The sequence below is a fragment of the Corvus hawaiiensis genome, chromosome 14 (assembly GCF_020740725.1).
Source record: "Corvus hawaiiensis isolate bCorHaw1 chromosome 14, bCorHaw1.pri.cur, whole genome shotgun sequence".
Taxonomy (NCBI): Eukaryota; Metazoa; Chordata; class Aves; order Passeriformes; family Corvidae; genus Corvus; species Corvus hawaiiensis.
The window spans coordinates 11,061,954-11,080,551 of NC_063226.1; the positions used below are offsets into that span (position 1 = coordinate 11,061,954).

General features: G+C 40.6%; 1 protein-coding gene across 1 annotated transcript; it reads left to right on the forward strand.

Annotated features, from left to right (window-relative positions):
• Nucleotides 1-176: 176 nt before the first annotated feature.
• IL13RA1 (interleukin 13 receptor subunit alpha 1) lies at nt 177-18,598 on the forward strand. The gene is made up of 10 exons (XM_048318579.1): nt 177-336; nt 3,491-3,648; nt 6,893-7,028; nt 8,806-8,926; nt 10,699-10,883; nt 11,275-11,426; nt 12,599-12,731; nt 13,192-13,288; nt 13,553-13,637; nt 14,789-18,598. The coding sequence occupies exons 1-10, from the start codon at nt 255-257 to the stop codon at nt 14,891-14,893; spliced, it is 1,254 nt and encodes a 417-aa protein (XP_048174536.1). The 5' UTR covers nt 177-254; the 3' UTR covers nt 14,894-18,598.

Here is an 18,598-nt window from a genome sequence, read left to right on the forward strand (position 1 = left end):
CCGTGGGACGGGAGACAACAGAGGGAGAGCAGTGTGGGGCCGTGGGACGCTCGCGTCGCTGCCCAGCCCTGCGGTCCGGACGCGGTGCTGCCCAGGTGGCGGGGCCGGGCCCGTACTCCCGCCCAGCTCGGATTACCTGGGCGGGCCGTCCCGTCCCGTCCCGTCCCGTCTTGTCTCGTCACACAGCCCTTCCCGGCTGGCCCGGCCCCTCGACGGGAAGTGGGAGCGAGGGGCCGCCCTGGGGTGGCCGAGCCATGGCTGTGCCCGCAGCCCTTCCGTTGCCCTGCCCGCTCCTCCTCGCCGTCTGCTGGGTGGTGGCCGCGGGGACGGCGGCAGGTAGGAGAAGGAAGGGACGGCGAGGAAGGGACGGCGGGGCTCGGGACCGGCTGCCGGCTGCGCTCCGTGTCCGCAGGCGCGGTGCCGGGGCTGGAGCGGCCGCTCCGGGCTCTTCCCCTGCGCGGGTCGGGAGGCTCGGCCGTGGGCTCCGCGCACACGCGGGCATGGATATAAGGGAAATGGTTTGATTTTGTAGTAGAAATTGCCCGAAGCTCGTCAGCCGTGTGCGAGGCAGCGCCGGCGGCGCGCCCTGCCCTGCCGCTTACTGGTTGTCGGGATGCTGAAAATCTGCTCTCTTCTTTCAATAAGGCAGCGCTTGACAGGGTCTGCAGAAATGTTTTAAGCTCCATCTTCGTTTCCCGGGACTGTCTCTGCCTTAAAACCCCAAGCAGAACCCCCCGCACTCCTCCCGGTGCTCGCATCTTGCGGCGGTGCGGAACCGGCTCCGCCGGGTGCGGGCACGCAGAGCCTCCCTCGCCCTTGTGCCTTCGCTCTTCCTTCAGTATTCCCGATTTTGGAAGCACGAATGTTTAGTTTTAGGAAAGATGCGTGCGTGTCTGTGAGGGCTTCATAAGGACCCGGGCTTGAAGCTTTATTTTCTGCTCATGTTATCCAAAAACCTAGCTGCAGACATTAGAGGATTGTTATTTTCCAACTGTCTACAATTCGGTTTATAACTATGAAATCAACCTTCAGAAAATGCAGGAGGACAAAATAAAAATGTGATGAGTTTTTTATTACTTTACAACATTCACATGGTACTTGAAGCAAAGGATTTGCAGATGCTTCCACGTTAGGGCTTTTAGAAATACTATGTTTTCTATGCCTCCGCTATTCTCTGCTGGCTACTGCTGTGCTTCTTTTCTTAAAAGCACAACCGCGGTTTTGCTTTTTAAGAGTGAAATAATGGCTTGCCTATGTTTTGTAGTTGGTCATTGGGCTGTTCTGCCAAATTGCTATAGAAATTTTAATAATGAAAGCACGAGACTCTATATTTTACACAGACAAAAGTATGAGATTGGCCTAACCTATGAATAAAAGCTGAATGTAACATTAAAACACAAGCTTCAGAATTCTGTAGATTAATTGAAAACCTACTAGATTTAAACTTTTTATGCTAATACAATTTATTGATTAATTTATAAACTTTGCATGTTCACACTTTGTGTGGCTGGAAATCTGCAAACTTAAGTACAATGGCTTCTAACCAAACCTATTAGAAGAAAATGTTTAGAACTTCAGAATAGCAATCAAGGATGACATATTTTTTAATGGTTTGTGCCTATTGTAGGTAAAAAAAGTATGATCATGAAAAAATGGAATACTTAGAGCTGTGTGATCTTATTTAAAAACTTTTTTTTTTTTTTTAATATGATCAAAAGGACTTAGTATTTGCAAACTTAATGCCCCAAGGATGTTCCTAAAGCCTGTCCTAAGATTTTGTAAGGGGAACAGGTAATAGGCAAAGATGTTCTAGCTAGGTTCAGTTTTCTCACTGGAGATTGTATTTTTGCAAAAACAAAAATTTCTCTCTTCTGCTCCTGATGTTCAGTTTTACATCATCTGTAAAACTGAACAAACAAACAAAAATCCCAAACGTTTTAAATATTCAAATAAACTAAGCATATTCAGACTAAATTAGTGAATCTTTGTAATTATTCTCATTATCTGTGCAAGCATCCATTATCCGTGCATACACATGGACACATGGATGGTAATGGTGCCTGATCTCTACCACTGCCTGTCCTTGAACTATGCAAAGGTCTGAGAGAGCTCCAGAAGTCTGATGAATTCCCTTCAAGATTTGGCTGCTCTGGCTTTTGGGAAATGTAAGATAATGGTGTAATGGATGCTTTGAGCAGAATTCTTGGTCAAGGAAGCTCTTTTGCTTCTCTATCTTCCCTCTTCCTTGTGCTAGCAGAAGGAAACAGGGCTGCACTGTGACCTGGATGGGAAAACTGATCTTGATGGAATTATTCTGCCTTTCTCCTATGAGCTCTCTTAAATGTTGGGATGGGTTGAGCTTGGTTCCCTGGAACAGCAAGACCTGCAGCACTAGCTGATATCCATTTGAAGTGTTTGTGAAACTACTGAGTAACAAGGGTGCACTCTGTCCACAGACAAACAAGTGGTGGCTCCTCAGTGATGATACCTGGAGATACCCTGAGAAACAGTCTCATTTGGCTTCTGGTTCAATATCTTTTCATGGTACATAGAGTAGTCCTTTAAAAAAAAAAAATCCACTTTCACTTTCTTAGGGAATTCCCAATTGGTGATGTTTTCTAGAATTGATGTCTGACACATATTTTTCTTTTTCCTGGAAGTTTGCCATTTTCTGCCACATTTCCCTTCTTTGTTTTCTAATATGACCTTCAAGCTGTGTGATGGGTCTTGAATAGGCATTAACTCAGTGCACAAAGTAAGGAAGGGTTAATGCACAAATGGATTTATCACTGTGACTGTCTCTGAGTCATGGCCCTGCTCTGCTTCTGTCTGGCTTTTGGGGAGGTGAAAAAATGTACCACTGAAGTGTGCCAGCAGTAAATTACTACTTGTCCCACACTGGTTTTGCTCACTGTGCCGGAACATAGTATTATATGTTTAATAGGTAATTGAAAAAGTGATGTAGTTTCCTCGTTGTTTGTTAACATTCTCACATTTGCTATCTTTGCTTTGCTTGCAATCTGCTTAAATTGTGCTTCTAACATACAACTGTTGCTTGCAAGATGTAATTGCTTATCTTTTTAAGGATTTATCTTTAAAACTGTGTTGATGGATAACTTTTGGGGAGAACAGAGTATTAATTGCTCCACAAAATGTATATACTGTTTTTACTAAAGTCTCAGCACGTGGCTCATCTTCCCGCAACATGCAAAAAGCTTGAGTACCACAACCACTACATTGTTGCAGGCTACAATTTCTTAACGATTACTTTTGAGTTAATTTGTACATATTTAAATTATTGATGGGTTGAGGTAACAAGAATAATAGAAACACTTTAGTGAGCAGTAGCTTATCTGATAGCAAATATGAGCTGATGAAGTTGAGAAGTTATTTGTGTTCTTTTCTGTCAGAGAGTTAAAAATCTGCCAGTATTACTAATAGTAAAGTGTGGTCCAACAGGATTGTTACGCTGATAACTTCTTTCTTCTAGGAGCAAAAATTCTTCCATCTCCATCCAACTTGAACTATTCATTTATCCATATCTGTACTCTGAACTGGACATGGAACCCTCCAGAGAACATCAGCAGTAGCTGCAACCTGGAGTATTCCAGTGACATCGTCATTAATGGGGTTCCTGAGGACAGAAGAGTAAGTACATCATCTCTTTAAACTCTGTGTTCCAGTAAATGTCTTACTGTGATAAAACTCTTTGTGTGAGCATATACACATATATAAATACAATTTTAGTATAGCATTTCATTCTTATCATGGGATCAAAACCTCAAAAATGAATCATACCAGCATTATGGGATCTTCAGATCAGAAAAATCTGTCTGTTGCTCTCTGATAACTGAGTGCTGATGGTAACACAAAAGTACTGTAATAATAATCGGAAAAGTCTTGTTTCAGTCTTTGCTTATGCAGCTTTCTAGAAAAAATAGATACAGGGCAGTCTACATCATTAAGAGTTAAATGAGAATTTGCAAAGGCTTGTCTCCTTTACTTTGAACTCATAAGAGACTTGCAGATTTAGCTGTGGTTTGACAGCATTTTATCTTTTGGAGGTAATACCAAGTATTAACATTCCCCCATTTGCCCTCTCCCTGCCCTTACAGTTATTTATGGGAGAGTTGTGTTTTGAAGACAATATGGAGCATGTTTTTTCCCTGGAACAGAAGTCATACTTGTTTGTTTTGGGCTTTCATTTTCCGTGTTAGATGGTGTGCAAGCCAGATATGCTCCTTGTTGTGGATTAGCTGGTGTTTGGTCAGGGCAGTGCCATGGTGGCCATTGCTATGGGCTGTAGGACAAGTATTTTTACAATTTATTGCCAGTAAGAAAATAAATCCATAATTCCGAACCCTGGGAATTTGAAGCCTTTGGTAGATGCCAGCTGTGGGGTAGGCAGTGCTGCTATTTCAGATATGGTTACAATTGATATGATGCCTCTTGAAGCAGTCCTTTGTTGTTGAGCCCTGTTACAAGTCTTACAGTCTGATGCTTACATCGGCCTCTTCATGCTCTCCACTGTATTTTTTCTCACAGATCCAGGATATCCTGAACATAAGTAAGGATGTCGTTTGGCCAGTTTGGATGGAGCATTGAGCAACCTGGTCTAGTGGAAGGCAGCAACCCATGGCAAGGGGGTTGGAACTGCATGATCCTTAAGGTCCCTTCCAGCCCGAACCATTTTTGATTCTGTGACTCTGTGGTTTTGCAAACAGCTGAGCTAATTTAATAAAAACTAAAACAGTGATGTTTCATTTTTGATACTAATGATCTTCACTGGACCTTTAGATGAGCCAGTTGAACCTGCTAACACAGCAGAAACCTATTTACCTCTCTTGATTGGCTCATTAACAAATTAACAAACAGAAGGTCTCCTTGGTTAACGAGCCGAATGAGTTTGTGGAAGGGTTTAACAGATGTTAAGGTCGTCAGCAGTTTCACAGGACAGGATGAACCAGACTGTATCATCTTGCTGCATCCTTTTGCTCATAGAACCCGTTGGAGGTTAGGATTATTTTTTTTCTTTTCATCTTCTTTTGGTGTTCTTTTCTTTTCTTTTTTTTTTTCTTTTTCTTGTAGGGAATTTTCTCCCATGTGTTGCTATGAGATGATAATGACCAGTACTTAAGAGAAACAAAAAAGTGACCAAGGTGGGGTAACGGGGTGCAGCTGGCTGCAGCCCCTTACCTGGGGGCTTTTCTTTTGGGAAGGGCAGAGATACTTCGAGATTTTGGCTGGGGGGTGAAGGGCTGGGCTCAGCTTGGAGCTCTCTCTTGCTCTTGGGACCAGAAGGTGCAGTCGCTGTGGGAAGTATTCGCCACCACTGAGGAATCTTTTCCCCTGCTATTTTCTCCATGAGCGAGGCTCTGCTCGTAAGAGCAGCTGTTGGACTGGGACCTTATTAACACCCTACCTCACTAGAAAGGACCCTCACCATCTACTTGGGTACCTCAGGGGAAAAAAACCGGGACCCCGAGCCCCTCCAAGGGAGCCTCTCCCAGCCATGTTCAGGAGCTGGGCTGCCGCTGCCCACCCCCGCCGCTTCTCTGCCGCTGCTCTGGGTTTTCGCTACACCGTAACCCCGCAGCCCCTGCCTGCTGGGACACCCCCGGTTCCAGCTGCAGCTGCGGAGTTTCTGATACATTTTATTTATTACTCTGGGATTTTGCTCTCCTCTGCCATCCCAGCCGCCGCTCCGAGGTTCCTGCTGCAGCCCATTCCGCCATCCAGCCCGCCCGCCATCACCACCTGAGGGTACCGAGCTCGCGGCACAGCGCCCCCTGCAGGCGCGGGGGAACCATCGCAGCCGCCCTGCCCGGCCGGGAGCCGCCAGCGCCCCTGCCGGCTGCGAGCGGAACTGCACCCAAGGGGAAGGTGCCGGCAGCCGAGAGAGGCTGGGACTGGGTTCTGGCTCTGGTTGTTGTTGCTGCCGGTGTTGTTGTTTGTTTGCCTTGTTATATATGTACATACTGGTAAAGAACGGTTACTCCTTTTCCCATATCTTTGCCTGAAAGCTCCTTAATTTCAGAATTATAATAATTTGGAGGGAATGGGGTCACATTTTCTATTCCAAGGTCCCGCCTTCCTTGGCAGACGCCTGTCTTTCAAATCCAGACAAACCTAATCTGTACATTTGTTTGATTTCGTTGCCCTCTCATTAGTGCCAATATTTATTATTTTTATACATGAGTGGTTACGGAATTCTTTGGCCATAACAAAGATATTTTTATTGTATCCAGTTTCCAGTTAACTAAAATTCATCCTCCTAGCCCAACAAAAGATGCTCAAGAAAGTTTGTGATAAAAGGGTGAGCCTTTTTCTCACACAAACATACTCGAAAATGGAAGATCATGAGCTACTTGGGCTTGATGTGGTGTCACTGCATTTAATAGCCATATATGGGTTTGATTTGGTAGGTTTTTCTTTTGCTCCTTAAATCATGCAAACTCTTCTCACTGCTTTTTGGTTGTGTCTTCAAATGTTCTTTATTCTGTTGGTCATGCTCTCATGTGCACACGCACAGAAAGGTGAAGGTCAGATCTGTAAGCATATAGTATAAACATGCTTATTTTGCATTTTCCATGAAGACTTATTCTAGGATCATTTTCCTCTGTGTTGTACCTATTTCTGGATCTCTGTGTAGCCTTTGCTTATGTCTGTAGGTCACAGGGGTGGAAGTAGTTTCTCTTTGTGAGTTCTGACTGGGCCTGAGAAGGAAAAAGCAAAACCAAGTAATGCTGAGGCTTCCCATGTAGTCAGTCCTTTGGCTTTGAGCTGTAGTCTTTCTGAAGGGCTGTAATATATCCATACACTGGTTGGAATTCTCATGTGTCTGAGCTGGTATGATAAATGTTTTGGTTTTCTTCCCCTCATCTAAACCCAGGAATGGAGTAAGAGTTGCTTCCGTGTGATGGATGCGCGCTTGAATGAGGAAATGCGCCTCAGAGTGAGAAGTGAATGCAAGAAGGACAACACCAGTGAGCCCAGCCCTTGGGTGGAGACCTCCCTTCCACCAAAAGGTAGCACCAGCAACAGCCAGACCCCTCTTGGCCTGAGGACACATGGCTTTTTCTCTGCTCTTTTAACAAGAAATCATAAAATACCTCATAAAGGAATACCAGACACAAGGGCTGGTTTGATTGATGGAGCTTAAATAGAATGATTATACCACATTAAAACACAACTGGGTCTTCGGATGCCTTAAGTCTTCTGGGCAAGCTTGTAAAATTGAAGTGCCCTTCCAAAACAGTAGTTCCTGTTATTTCTCTTCTTCCTGCTGTGTGGTGGTTGTGGGATGAGAGATAGCTTAGACTCCATTAAGCCTGCTGCCTTTGTGGATAACATCTAAGTCAGTTAATTTTGTATAATTTTTCTGTGTAAACAGAAGTCCCTAAAATAACCCTACAATTGTCTGTATAGGAGGGAGGAATCTAGCAAATTTAACGACTTGTCGAATAAATTACTTAAATAATTGTAATAGGGCTCTGTCTTTTTCAGAAGAGATGAGTGGGGTCTACACAGCATAGAAAAATGAATAGAGAAAAAGCATTTTTTGTTTCTTGGCATACAGAAGTAAGGGGTCCACAGCAAAATTGTTAGGAAGGAGACTTTGAGGAACAATGTATTTTGCTGAATGCTTGAAGTTAGGATGTATAGCAAGGAAATGCACCTCTTGCCTAAAAGTCTGTCTTATCCCAGGAGCATGACTTGATGTGGACGAAAACCACGTGGCTGAGAGAATCAGAGACCTTATCAAGCCTGTGTGTGTGTCTGCCAGAAGGGTTCTGGAAAATCGGGGAAGCAGATTGTTAGGACAGCATGTACTAAACAGGCTGGGGATTTTAAAAGCCTGTTTGCAGATGAAATATTTTTATATACTTCTTGGAATAGGAAAACCAGTTTCATTTCCCTATACTCTTAGTTGCTGCTTCAGGGAGAATGCAAGCCGGACATTCAAAGTAGATCAGCATTTAACACGCATTTAGTTTTTAGTTCATGGAGATGTTGCTACTTTTTTTTGTTACTACAATTAAAAAGTATCCAATACAATGTAATATAGTAATACAGTGTAAAGAACTCACACAGAAATGCAAGATTGAATATGAAAGACTTTATTCTGTAATTGCTCTGCCTGGGCTGCCTGGACGATCCACAGACCTATTCACAGTTGCTATGTACTCATTTGTATTTATGTGATTTGAGTTTCCAGCTGTTGAATTTTAATGTCTAAAGGTATATGGGTCTCAATTAGAAAGTCAACTTACCTGGTGTTTCTTTTGTCAATATTTAAGGCTCAGAGGTATTTCCATATTCAGAATACCAAGCAACTAATATTGTGTCTGGAGAAGATAAAAATAGTCAGCCTTTAATTCTGGTTAACAATGATGGCTGTAATCGCATTTAGCTTTGTTATAGTTTTCCCTGTACTTACTACCTACTTTGACTTATTTTTAAAGTATCTGTAGATTAATAGAAATAAATATTTTCCTGACTCAATGCCTTGTCCTTAGCATCAGGTAACTCTAAGTAGCAATTCAGGCATGGTGAATGCTGGGATTTTCTGCTGTGATCGGCTTGCCTCTAGAAGTTACTCTTCTGAGATTTCAGCCATTGTAAGCTCTAAACAGCTGAAATTCATGATTTGTTGTGCTGAACAGGCAATGTGGTCTGAGAGGTAACCAACCCATTTCTGCCTTCCAGTTTCAGTTGTGTAAAATGAAATGTTTTACTTCTGGAAGCAGGGGAGAAGACTTGGACAAAATAAATCTTAGAGAACCTTTCCAACTTGCCTTGCAGGTATTCCAGGTACTGCTGCTGTTGACTTGAGCTGTGTTTGGCACAATTTGGAGTACATGGCTTGTACCTGGCATCCTGGGGAGAACGCAAGCAGTGACACCAACTACACCTTGTTCTACTGGTTTGTAGGAGACTTGTATTCCCAGCTCTAAAGTGCTTCTGGGCTAATCTTTAGTTTTACATTACACATTCCATTTGTCTGCCTCCTGTTGCTTTGAAAGCTCCCAGGGCATTGTGTCCAAGTGCTCAGTCCCATCCAATAGAAAACTTCACCACTGAAGGGGCCAGAAGCTGCTGTGGCCAAGAGTTTTTGGGAAGTTTTTATAACTGTTTTGTGTCTGCTTCTGTAGCCCATATTAACATAGCTGCTATTGCTTTCTGTATTTTTTTCTATATTTTTCTAATTGGGCACTTGATTCAAAGCGGGAATAAATAAGAACTAAGCTAGACCAATGTATTAATTGCTTTCCCTGCAGTCCAACAAAATCGGCTGTTTAAGTTGGAATCACTCGCCAATGTATGTGTTAGTTCATAAACCATTGGGTAATGGTATGAAAGCATTAATAACTCTTAGTAGTACTTTTGTTTGCATCTTCAATGTCCTAAATAACTGATTCACCTTTAAAGTTATGAAGAACATCTTTTTATCATCATCATCATCCCCGCTGGCCAATGGACTGCCATAAATGGTGTCTTGTTCCAAAGGAACAAACTTGTGTGAGCCAGCTCTTGGCATTGATAACTGTACATGCTAATCTTCTGCACCTTGATGGGGCTTGTGAAATGCCAGATTGCATTAGCTTCTGTAGAGATAGTGAAGTTTTCTTTTTGAAAGCCCCATGTCATAGTTTTAACAGCTTTCTGTCTTATTTGATCTGGCTATATAAACTTTTTGCTCCTCTTCTCCAGTGGCAGTCTCACAGGCCAGCAGTTCAGTTCAGAGCATTTGGGCAGCAAACAGCAGAAAACTTGCTGCTTTAGTTAAACGTAGGGGGACTGTTTGTTCCCTGTCTGGACTGCTACTCAAATTTTTTCTTTTGTTACAAGAACGGGACCAATGCAGGGTTGAAGGTCTGAATTTCTGGGAATAGGGATACTTACTGGAATAATACTTTAAATTTGAGCTATATATTCTCAACCTGCCCTTAATTTTAATGGAAGATGTAGCTGCAGTGAATGCAAAGTGTTTTAATTCATGCTGCTTTGAAAGAATAATAACTTTTAAATTTTAAAGCGAAAAGCTAGGAAAACACTTCAGTTTTAGACTGAAAGATGTATTTTCCACAGTGCCGGTGAGGTGGGTTTTTTTGGTTTGTTTTTCTTGGGAGGAAAGGCTACAGGTGTATTTTCATTGATGCCTGGGCAACAAAGAGAAGCAAGGAAGAAGCTTGTCTTCCTAACTTCTCTATTATTGGAAGGGAATACTGACATTTTGAAAAGCAAATCAGGTAAATAGGTGAAACTCAACTGTCTCAAGAGCTGCAATACGTGAGGCAGAGCTAATGGAGCTTGATCAGCTCGTTCTATCACAGAGGTGAAATTCTGTTGACAAGAAGTGGTTCAAATTAGTTTGTTTTCTAAATATTCTTTATTCCTTGAAATTGTTCTCCCATGTGGAAAATGTGAACCAAAGCTGACAGCAGTTGTTCTCTTTGATATAAAACAAATCTGCCTCTCTTTCTGCTCCCTGGCACTCTTCACAAAAACAATACTCTTTCTAAAGCTTGAGATAAATTAGAGGCTTCTTACTTCACTTAGCTTTACTTTTTTATATGTATAGTATAGCTTTAATGAAAGATCAGTCTTTAGAATTTGTAACACACATTTAAAAACAAGCCTTCCCCTTTCTGTCCTTTTCTTCTGAAGTTTACAAAAATAATTTTATTCCTCTAGGTTTGATGGCTTGAAAAATCCTAAGAAGTGTGGCAACTCTTCCGTAGACCAAGGAATCTTTGAATGCATTTTCAATCTTACCTTCCCAAAAGACACTACAACTTACCCTGCTATAAGTATTTTGATTAGAGATGATTCTGAAGAAATTAGGCCTGTGTGTGCAAGTAAAAATCCTACCACCCTTGGTGAGTTTAATACCACATCATAAAAATATAATTAAAATAAGAAGTTTGGTAGTATATAGTTGTGTTTGAGAAACTATCACCTCATAAAGTACGGATGAAACAATGTGATTAGATACTCGCTTCTTCTATTGACCTTTGATTTGAAATTATATAGACAAGAGTTTGTTTTCTGTGGGGTGGGTATCTGAGGGGGAGAGCGGAGGGGTAATTTTCCACTCACTTCTACTCTTATTCTTCAGTTGGATTTATTCTTTTTTGACTTTCTGGTGCTAACTTTTCCCTCTTTCTCTTCTTAAACTGGTATAAGTGTAATATTCTGCAGTGTAGAACTGAACAATTTTTTAAGCAGTGAAATAGACTTTTGAACTAATTATTCCATTTTGCATTTCAGTAAAACCTGCTACACCAAGACAATTGACATTGTCAAAGACTAATGATAAAATTGATGTAAAGTGGAGTGAATCAGAAACTTTTCCAAAAAGTTGCTTGCAGTATGAAGTTAAATGTTGCAATGGTGATTTGGACATTGGTCAGATCATTCCAGTAAGTTTCATTACTGGTTTTTTTTTTTTTTTTTTTCTATTAATCTTTTGTAATATTTGCTGTTGAAAATGAGCAGTTGCATGTGTTGCATGTGAATGGGTCAGGTGCCAGAGCTCGAAGTGCTGTGTGAATGTAGGATTTTTCTCTCATACTGTAGGTTTATGTTAGTAAAAACTGTACATCAAAATTCATGCCAGTCTTACGAATCCTTCCCATCATTTGTTAGGGTGATTCATTAGTGTGTAAGAACAGTCTGATAAAGAAGGATTTACTAAACTATCAGGAAATGGTGCCTGTTTGCTTCTCAGGCATATGGGCTCTGGTGTCTTGGTGTTGGGTTTTCCTGCTGTTGGTCTGTGTGGTCTGTGTGTTCGTCTTGAACAGTGTGACCTGATTGCCCTAAAGAAAAATCTGCTGGTCCACAAAAGAACAGAGAATCTCTTACAGAAAAGCAAGGGGATAAAGACTGAGGATGGGGAAAGAAAGAGGTGTGCACTCTTAGATACACTGATTTTAGTGTACGTATAAAAAGCATTGAGTTCAGTGTCAGGATGGACTCATGCTATATGTCCATAGCCAAACTGAATGTACTGTTTGATCAGAATGGTAAAAACAGTGTGATAAATTTCAAAGTGAGTGGCAATCTTCTCCTGTGGAGCGTGTTTAGTTGTTTATTCTATCCCAAACTCGAAGCTATCAACATTCCCCAGGGAGACTGGCACTTTGGATAAAAAATAAGTGCAGTTCGACCCTATCTAATGCATGCTCTTATCTGTAGAGGCATCACAGAATGCTTTGGTATGGTCAAAGTTATGCTGCCCTGACAAGAAGGGAAGGCAGTGTAAATCACAGATGTTTTTCTGAAGCAGGAAAAAAAAAGATTAAAAAAAGGCACTGTTCCAAGTGCTAAGTCTTAGTTTAATCTTTCATGCCAAATGCTGCATGAGAGATGTAGCAGTGAATGAGATTCAGTCTTAGCTTTGGAATGTGCATTTAGGCACTCTGTGCTTGTTAAATGCCTCTATGTCCTAGTTTTAGTGAGGTATCATAGTCATGAAAAGGTCTTCCATCAAAATATTCAGAAGACATTAGCTGCACAATGTAAATAGGCTAGTGTCTGAGAATATGTTGATAATTGAACAAAGCTAATTACCTTTTCTTTTTCATCTTAGTCTGAAATTAATTCTGTGTCAATTGCTGGTATTGATGCTAATAGCAAGTACACCTTCAAAGTGAGAGCAAAACCAAAGCCTGAGTGCTACAACAGTGATTTCCATAGTGACTGGAGTGAAGAAAAGAGCATTGGTGAGAGCACTTGTCCCTGCATTGTGTTGCACTTTACTCTTCATCTGTAAGGTGTTTAATACGTTTCTGTCTGCTAAATAAATGGGAGTCAAAGATCATCTTCTTATGTATCTATTTAATTTTGAGTGAAAAGAGGGCAGAAGAGCTCTAGTCCTTCAGCAGCACCTCCAGTCCCAGCCTATACTCCTGTATACGTTGATGGTGGTGCCATTTGTGTCGCTGTGCAATGTCCAGTGTAGCCAGTTTTTCAGCCCTGTGTCTTGCTCATTTGCATTTTCTTGCCAAATACATCTACATTATAATCCCATTTTTGAAAAATGAGCCTGTCCTTGCCTACGAAAGTGCTAGTGTACTTGAAAAAGCAGTCTATAAACAAATTGGAGAATTAACTAATTTGTTGTCATTATTCCTAAAAAGCTTCTCAAAACATCCCTAAATTTCTACAATTTCTGTTTTCCAGGTGAGAAGAGGGACTCTACAATCTATTTTGTTCTAATAATTACCATTCCTTTAATAGTAGCGATATCTACAATAGTTCTACTAGTTTATCTGAAAAGGTAATTAATGATATACCTACATTTGCTGCTGTTTTTGTCAAGAGTGAAAGTTATTTAGAATCTGTCTGTGTAAATGTTCCCCTTTCCTTTTGTTTTGGGGAGTGAAAATAAGAAATGGGTACAGTTGCACTGAGAATGAAGGCTGGCTAGTGATGACAAAGCTGACTCCACAAATTTTCTTGACTGTACCCAAGCATGATTTTGACATGTTGATTTTTAAATTAATATATCTTTCATCTAAATATTGTTTTTAACTTTATGAAGGCTGAAGATATTAATTCTTCCACCAATTCCGGACCCTAGAGAAATTCTTAAGCGCATGTTTGGAGAGCAAAATGAGGATTCCCAGGTTAGTAAGAAGCTATAAATCCATTGAACTGGGATCTCTAGGCTTGCAGTTTTCTTTTTCCTATTTCTGTCTTATAACTAACTGTATATAAGTAAGTATATCGTATGAAGATTAAGTATTTACAATACTAGGAATTATTCCGAAACAAGCACTCAAAACTTAGCTCAAATTGTATATACTTCTCTAGTTAGCTTAGTAGAATGGCATTATTCTGTTACTCCAGAGTGTAGTAAAGTTTTTTTTATTTAAAATTGTTTCAGGTTGGGGTTTTTTGGGTGGCAGTTTTCTGATTGTTGGGATTCTTTTGCTGTGTGGGTTTTGGTTTGAGGACTTTTGTTTGTTTGTTTTTGCAACTCCATTAAGTGACTTTTGAACATTCATGTCTTTTTCTGCTACTTAATCGTATTTATGATGCTGAATGAAGCTATTTGTGTTTGACTTCCAGAAACTTACATTTTTAGCACTCTCATCTTTATCATTGTTTGTAAGCTAAGAAGTAAATCAGACATTTAGCTTCTTGTTGGCAAAAGAACAAAACCAGCTATAGTTGTTTCAAGCTTTGGTTGATGAAAGACTTGCAGTGGTGCCTTATTTCAGGGAAAATAAACATAATACCCATTATGGACACCTATTTCTAAATAAATCTCTCTCAGTAGCCCTTTATAAAATCCAAAGGGAAGTACACTGACAAGCCCTAATTCAAACCTTTACATGAGATGGTGAATGTTGTTCTCCAGGATGGGACTCTTGGCCATGAGGGTCATAGCTGTGGTAGCTGTTACACTTTGTTGTGCTTTCACAAGCACTTTGTTACTGCCCCAAGTAATTTTCTCTGTGTGCTCAGTGAAAACTCTACAAAGTGTGTACATGCTCAGTTCTCCATCCTCCTGCCGGAGCTTCACCCTTTGGCTGTAGTTGGAAGCACCCTTAAAGGTGGGGACCAACTTTCAGTTCCTCATCTGCAGAGGACATCTCTTCTGTCAGCCAGGCTTAAGCCATGGCTCTGAAAAGCACAATTTGTTGCCCAGCTACCTTGGCTTTTCACCATAATACAGGGTATATGTTGTGGAACAGGGGTCTGTCTTATTGGTTTGAAAAAACAACACTTGCCATGAGGAAATACTGTTAAAAATGTTGTTCCTCTCTTTCAGAGCTCTGCAAAGGATGATCCCATGAATGCTTATGATAGGTTAATTATAGAAGAAGAAATTAACTCTCTAATTTTATCAGAAACTTCAGAGACCACTAATCCTTAAAACGAAAACCGGTAGACTCTGCTTTATCAGTGAAAGAGGAAGGAAGCTGACTCCTGCTCCCATACCTCAGGTGACTGTAGATGTGAAGAGGCCTGTGAGACATTGGCCGGCTCTGACCTCACTGAGTCCTTCTCTGGTGCACAGAGGATGCATCACTAACAGTGGCTGTTCTTCCATCTCTGCCAGAAATACTCACCTGAGTTCAGTCAAGATGAAGCATGTGCATAGTTCCATGTGACTGCATTGTGGATTCCCTGTACTGGCTTCAGCCAGCTCTGCCTCGTACTTGTCACTTGCACTTGTGTTTGTGCCTCACACCAGACTGTCGGGGTTTTTTTGGAGCAAGCACTTTGACTTCTCTGAAGTATTTGGCTCTATTTGCAGTAGGTGAAGTGAGGCTGGTTTACAGTAGATGGGTCATTAGTGCTACCATGTGGAGCTGCTGCCAGGTGGGATGGCAGAGCATGGACTGTTTGTGGATAACCCTTTGTGTTTGTGTGCCTGGGCTGGGCACACTCTGGAGGGCACTTACAGACTGAGCTTCTTGTGCTTCTGTGCATCAGCTGGGGCCTGGTGAAATCCCACAAAAGAGGGTATTTTTTTCTTTGAAAATGTGTATGAAAAACCTCTCTGCTTTCCAGCTGGTGTTCAGAATATTCTTAGAAAAGGCTTAGCTTTGTTATCCTGTCAACTGCCTGTCCTCAGATGCCTTGCCTTCATGGACTTCTTGGGTTAATTATACTTTGTTTAAAATGAGGAATTTTTTACTTGTTCTGTGCAGTAGCATATAACTATATTGAGTCTCACCAGGGTGTGATTCTAATTTGGCCATATTGGCCTGAAGACACCTGATTTTTAGCAGCTAAGTAGTCCTGAGTCTGTCCAGCAAAAATACCAGGATGGATGCATGAGTCTAAGGAGCTGTGGTCAAACTGATTAGCAAATGTTAAACCACTGAAACCCAGCTAATTCAAAGGCTTCAAGACCCATCCTTACTGCCAAGCTGATGGATTTGGGGAAGAGGGGATGACAACCTTGACCTGTTTTCTAAGGGATAAGTTTTATTCTTTCTATAGTGATGAGACTCTGATTGAGCTTCCCCTCTAGGACTTAGCAATTTAAAACAAGGTGCTGATTTGACTTCTTTTTAAAAAAGCTTTCTTCTGTATTTTACTGCAACTGTTTGACAGGTGTTTTTGTCATTGTTTTGTTCATTCTTTGATGATTTTGTTTTCAGGGTTCTTTACCCAGCAAAGCCCAGCAGGTGTTTCCTGGCACAACTGTGACATTTTCCTGCTCTGCATTCTGAGCATTAGTTTCTGCCCTGTGCTGCAAAGGTGGTTACAGTGGTACCTTGATTGTGCTGGCGGAGGAAGGTTATGTAATAGGGAGAAAAGGATCCATGGAAGCCCTTTATGGTTAATGCTCAGGGATTTCTTGCTCCTTCCAGATAAGTGCAGACATGTGAGTCATGGACATAGGCAGTCTTAGCAGACTGGAAAGAGATCTTCTGGTAGGTTTTCTAGGAGCAGACTTTATAGCCACTAACCTTTTAAAGTTCATCCCTGTCTTCAAACTCCATTCAGTCAAAAAAGTGAAACTAAATGCTGTGTTTTTTAGAACATATTTTTCTGCAAGAAGTAGAACAAGTGCACATGCTTTTTAGCTACAAATATGCATCCTTTATGCACTTAATGTATTCCCTCCTTATCAATAAATCCAATTCTTTCCCCATTCTCCACTGAGCCTCTCAAATACAGTTTTTTCCATGTCTCTTATCCACCTTTTGTTAGTGGTAGAAAAGGGAGGAGAAATATAGCAGAATTAGCAGATGCCCTGTTAGCATATGCCTTTTACCTCCAATCAGGCTAAAAACCCCCAACATTATAAAAATTAATAAATGAGACAAAATGAAAATAAAGCCTCAGGGATTTCAGTGAGATAAAACTCAGGTTATATAAAGTCAGCTAGTAGCACTATCTGAAATTCCAGAGATTCAGGAATAGCATGAGGGAAAGAGTAATGACATTCGTTGCCAAATTCGTTCCCTCTGCCCTGCAACACGTATGTCATTGTAATGATAAATATTCTTCCAGTCTACTTCATCTAGAATGTTGCTTAACACAGACCACTAGACAAACAGAAATGTATCATTTCTAGATAAGTAAGCACAACAGTGTAATGTAAAGTTTTGTAGCTTTCAGCGTAGCAATCTAGGAAAACCAGTACTTAGCCGTAAATTCTTCTGACTTTTATGTTGGTGTCTGTGACAAGACCAAAATTTATTTGTTTTTTAAAAAAACAAACCAACAAAAGCCCCTATACAAATTCATAAAGCCAGAGGAATGAAAAAAAAAAAAAATGGATGGAAGGTGTTAGGCCAAAAGGAAGATTTAAATGCAAATGATGGTTTAGATCACTATATAGAAGAGTTTTGAATAGCAGTAGTTGACACACTTCCTCATGGATTCATTTCTTGAGCCTGTGTTTCAGCATGTAAAACAAGTGTCTGAATATACTTTCATATTTAACACTTTTTTTTAAGGTAAGAGGTTTTTTAGTTTGAAATTATGCAAATTTTGCTATAATTTGGTTTTTTCCTTCATTGCAGTTACTTGATCTGTAAATTTTTTCAAAGAGTGTATAAATATGATTGAATGCTTTTCAGTGTAATGGCATGGCATTTTGTTCTTGGGTTGAGGAGATTAAACTGAGGCCAAAGAGATGGGTTTTTAATGAGAGACCATGTTTGAAGCATGCAGAAGCCAGAGAAGAAAATCTGAGTTGCTTTGCCCTCTTCCCTTTCAAGAGTGAACTCAACCCACACATTCAGTGTGGATGGACTGCAATGGCCATGTTTTTTGGCTGGGGTAGTGGAACAGAGATTGAGGTGAGCACAAGGTTTGGACTCTCACCCTCTCTGTACTCAAGACCATTCTACTTTCTGACATTGGCATGTTATTTTAACGCTATAGAGACTTAAACCATCAAACTGGAATTTGACTGAAATTGCTGCAGCCTTCCCCAATGTAGCTTCAATATTTTACATCTTTGTTAGTTACTGAAGTTACTGAAAATGCCAGGTTGCTAAACTGATGAAAGCCATGACCTTGTCACTTTACCCAAATATGTTCAAGTGCCAAAAACACATTAGTAATGGCTTCTTGGAAAGATTCAGAGAGAGAATTGTTTTTTCCCTTCAGTTCAGTGAGCAGATCATTCAAAATTAAGATACAAACTATGACATCAAAAACTAAGACTTCTCATATTTCTCTTTCACAATTTTAAAGTTTTGGTTGTAATAATGAGTAACAATGATTTTAGTCACTCCCCGTAAGTGACCTTTTATTATTTTAATACATTCTGTTAAATAATTTAAGCTTTCTGTATTTGGCATCCTTGAAAAATTGAACAATTAATTTCTGGTTTTTTGTTCATTTTTTTTTGTTTAAGGGATGACATGACACAGTTGAATGGCTTTAAAGAAGTTCTAGAGGAACACACCAAAGTGTAAGCCATAGTGTTTTAGTGCTTACTGGGTAGAACTATTCACAGGTTGGGTATTTCCGTTCACTGGAAAGTATTCAATAAACTTAGTTCTGAGCTGGAACATCAAAGACTCAGAATTTCCCTTGGAAAGGAAATGATGGGGTTTTTTTTTTTCATTATAAAAAAAACAAAACAAAAAAACCCAACAACAAAACA

Excerpts from the sequence above, each read along its gene's own strand:
- IL13RA1 (XM_048318579.1), top strand. The coding sequence starts at position 255 with ATGGCTGTGCCCGCAGCCCTTCCGTTGCCCTGCCCGCTCCTCCTCGCC. Across the intron at positions 337-3,490 it reads GGCCGCGGGGACGGCGGCAG|GAGCAAAAATTCTTCCATCT; the intron begins GTAGGAGAAGGA and ends TCTTTCTTCTAG. Across the intron at positions 11,427-12,598 it reads ACATTGGTCAGATCATTCCA|TCTGAAATTAATTCTGTGTC; the intron begins GTAAGTTTCATT and ends TTTTCATCTTAG.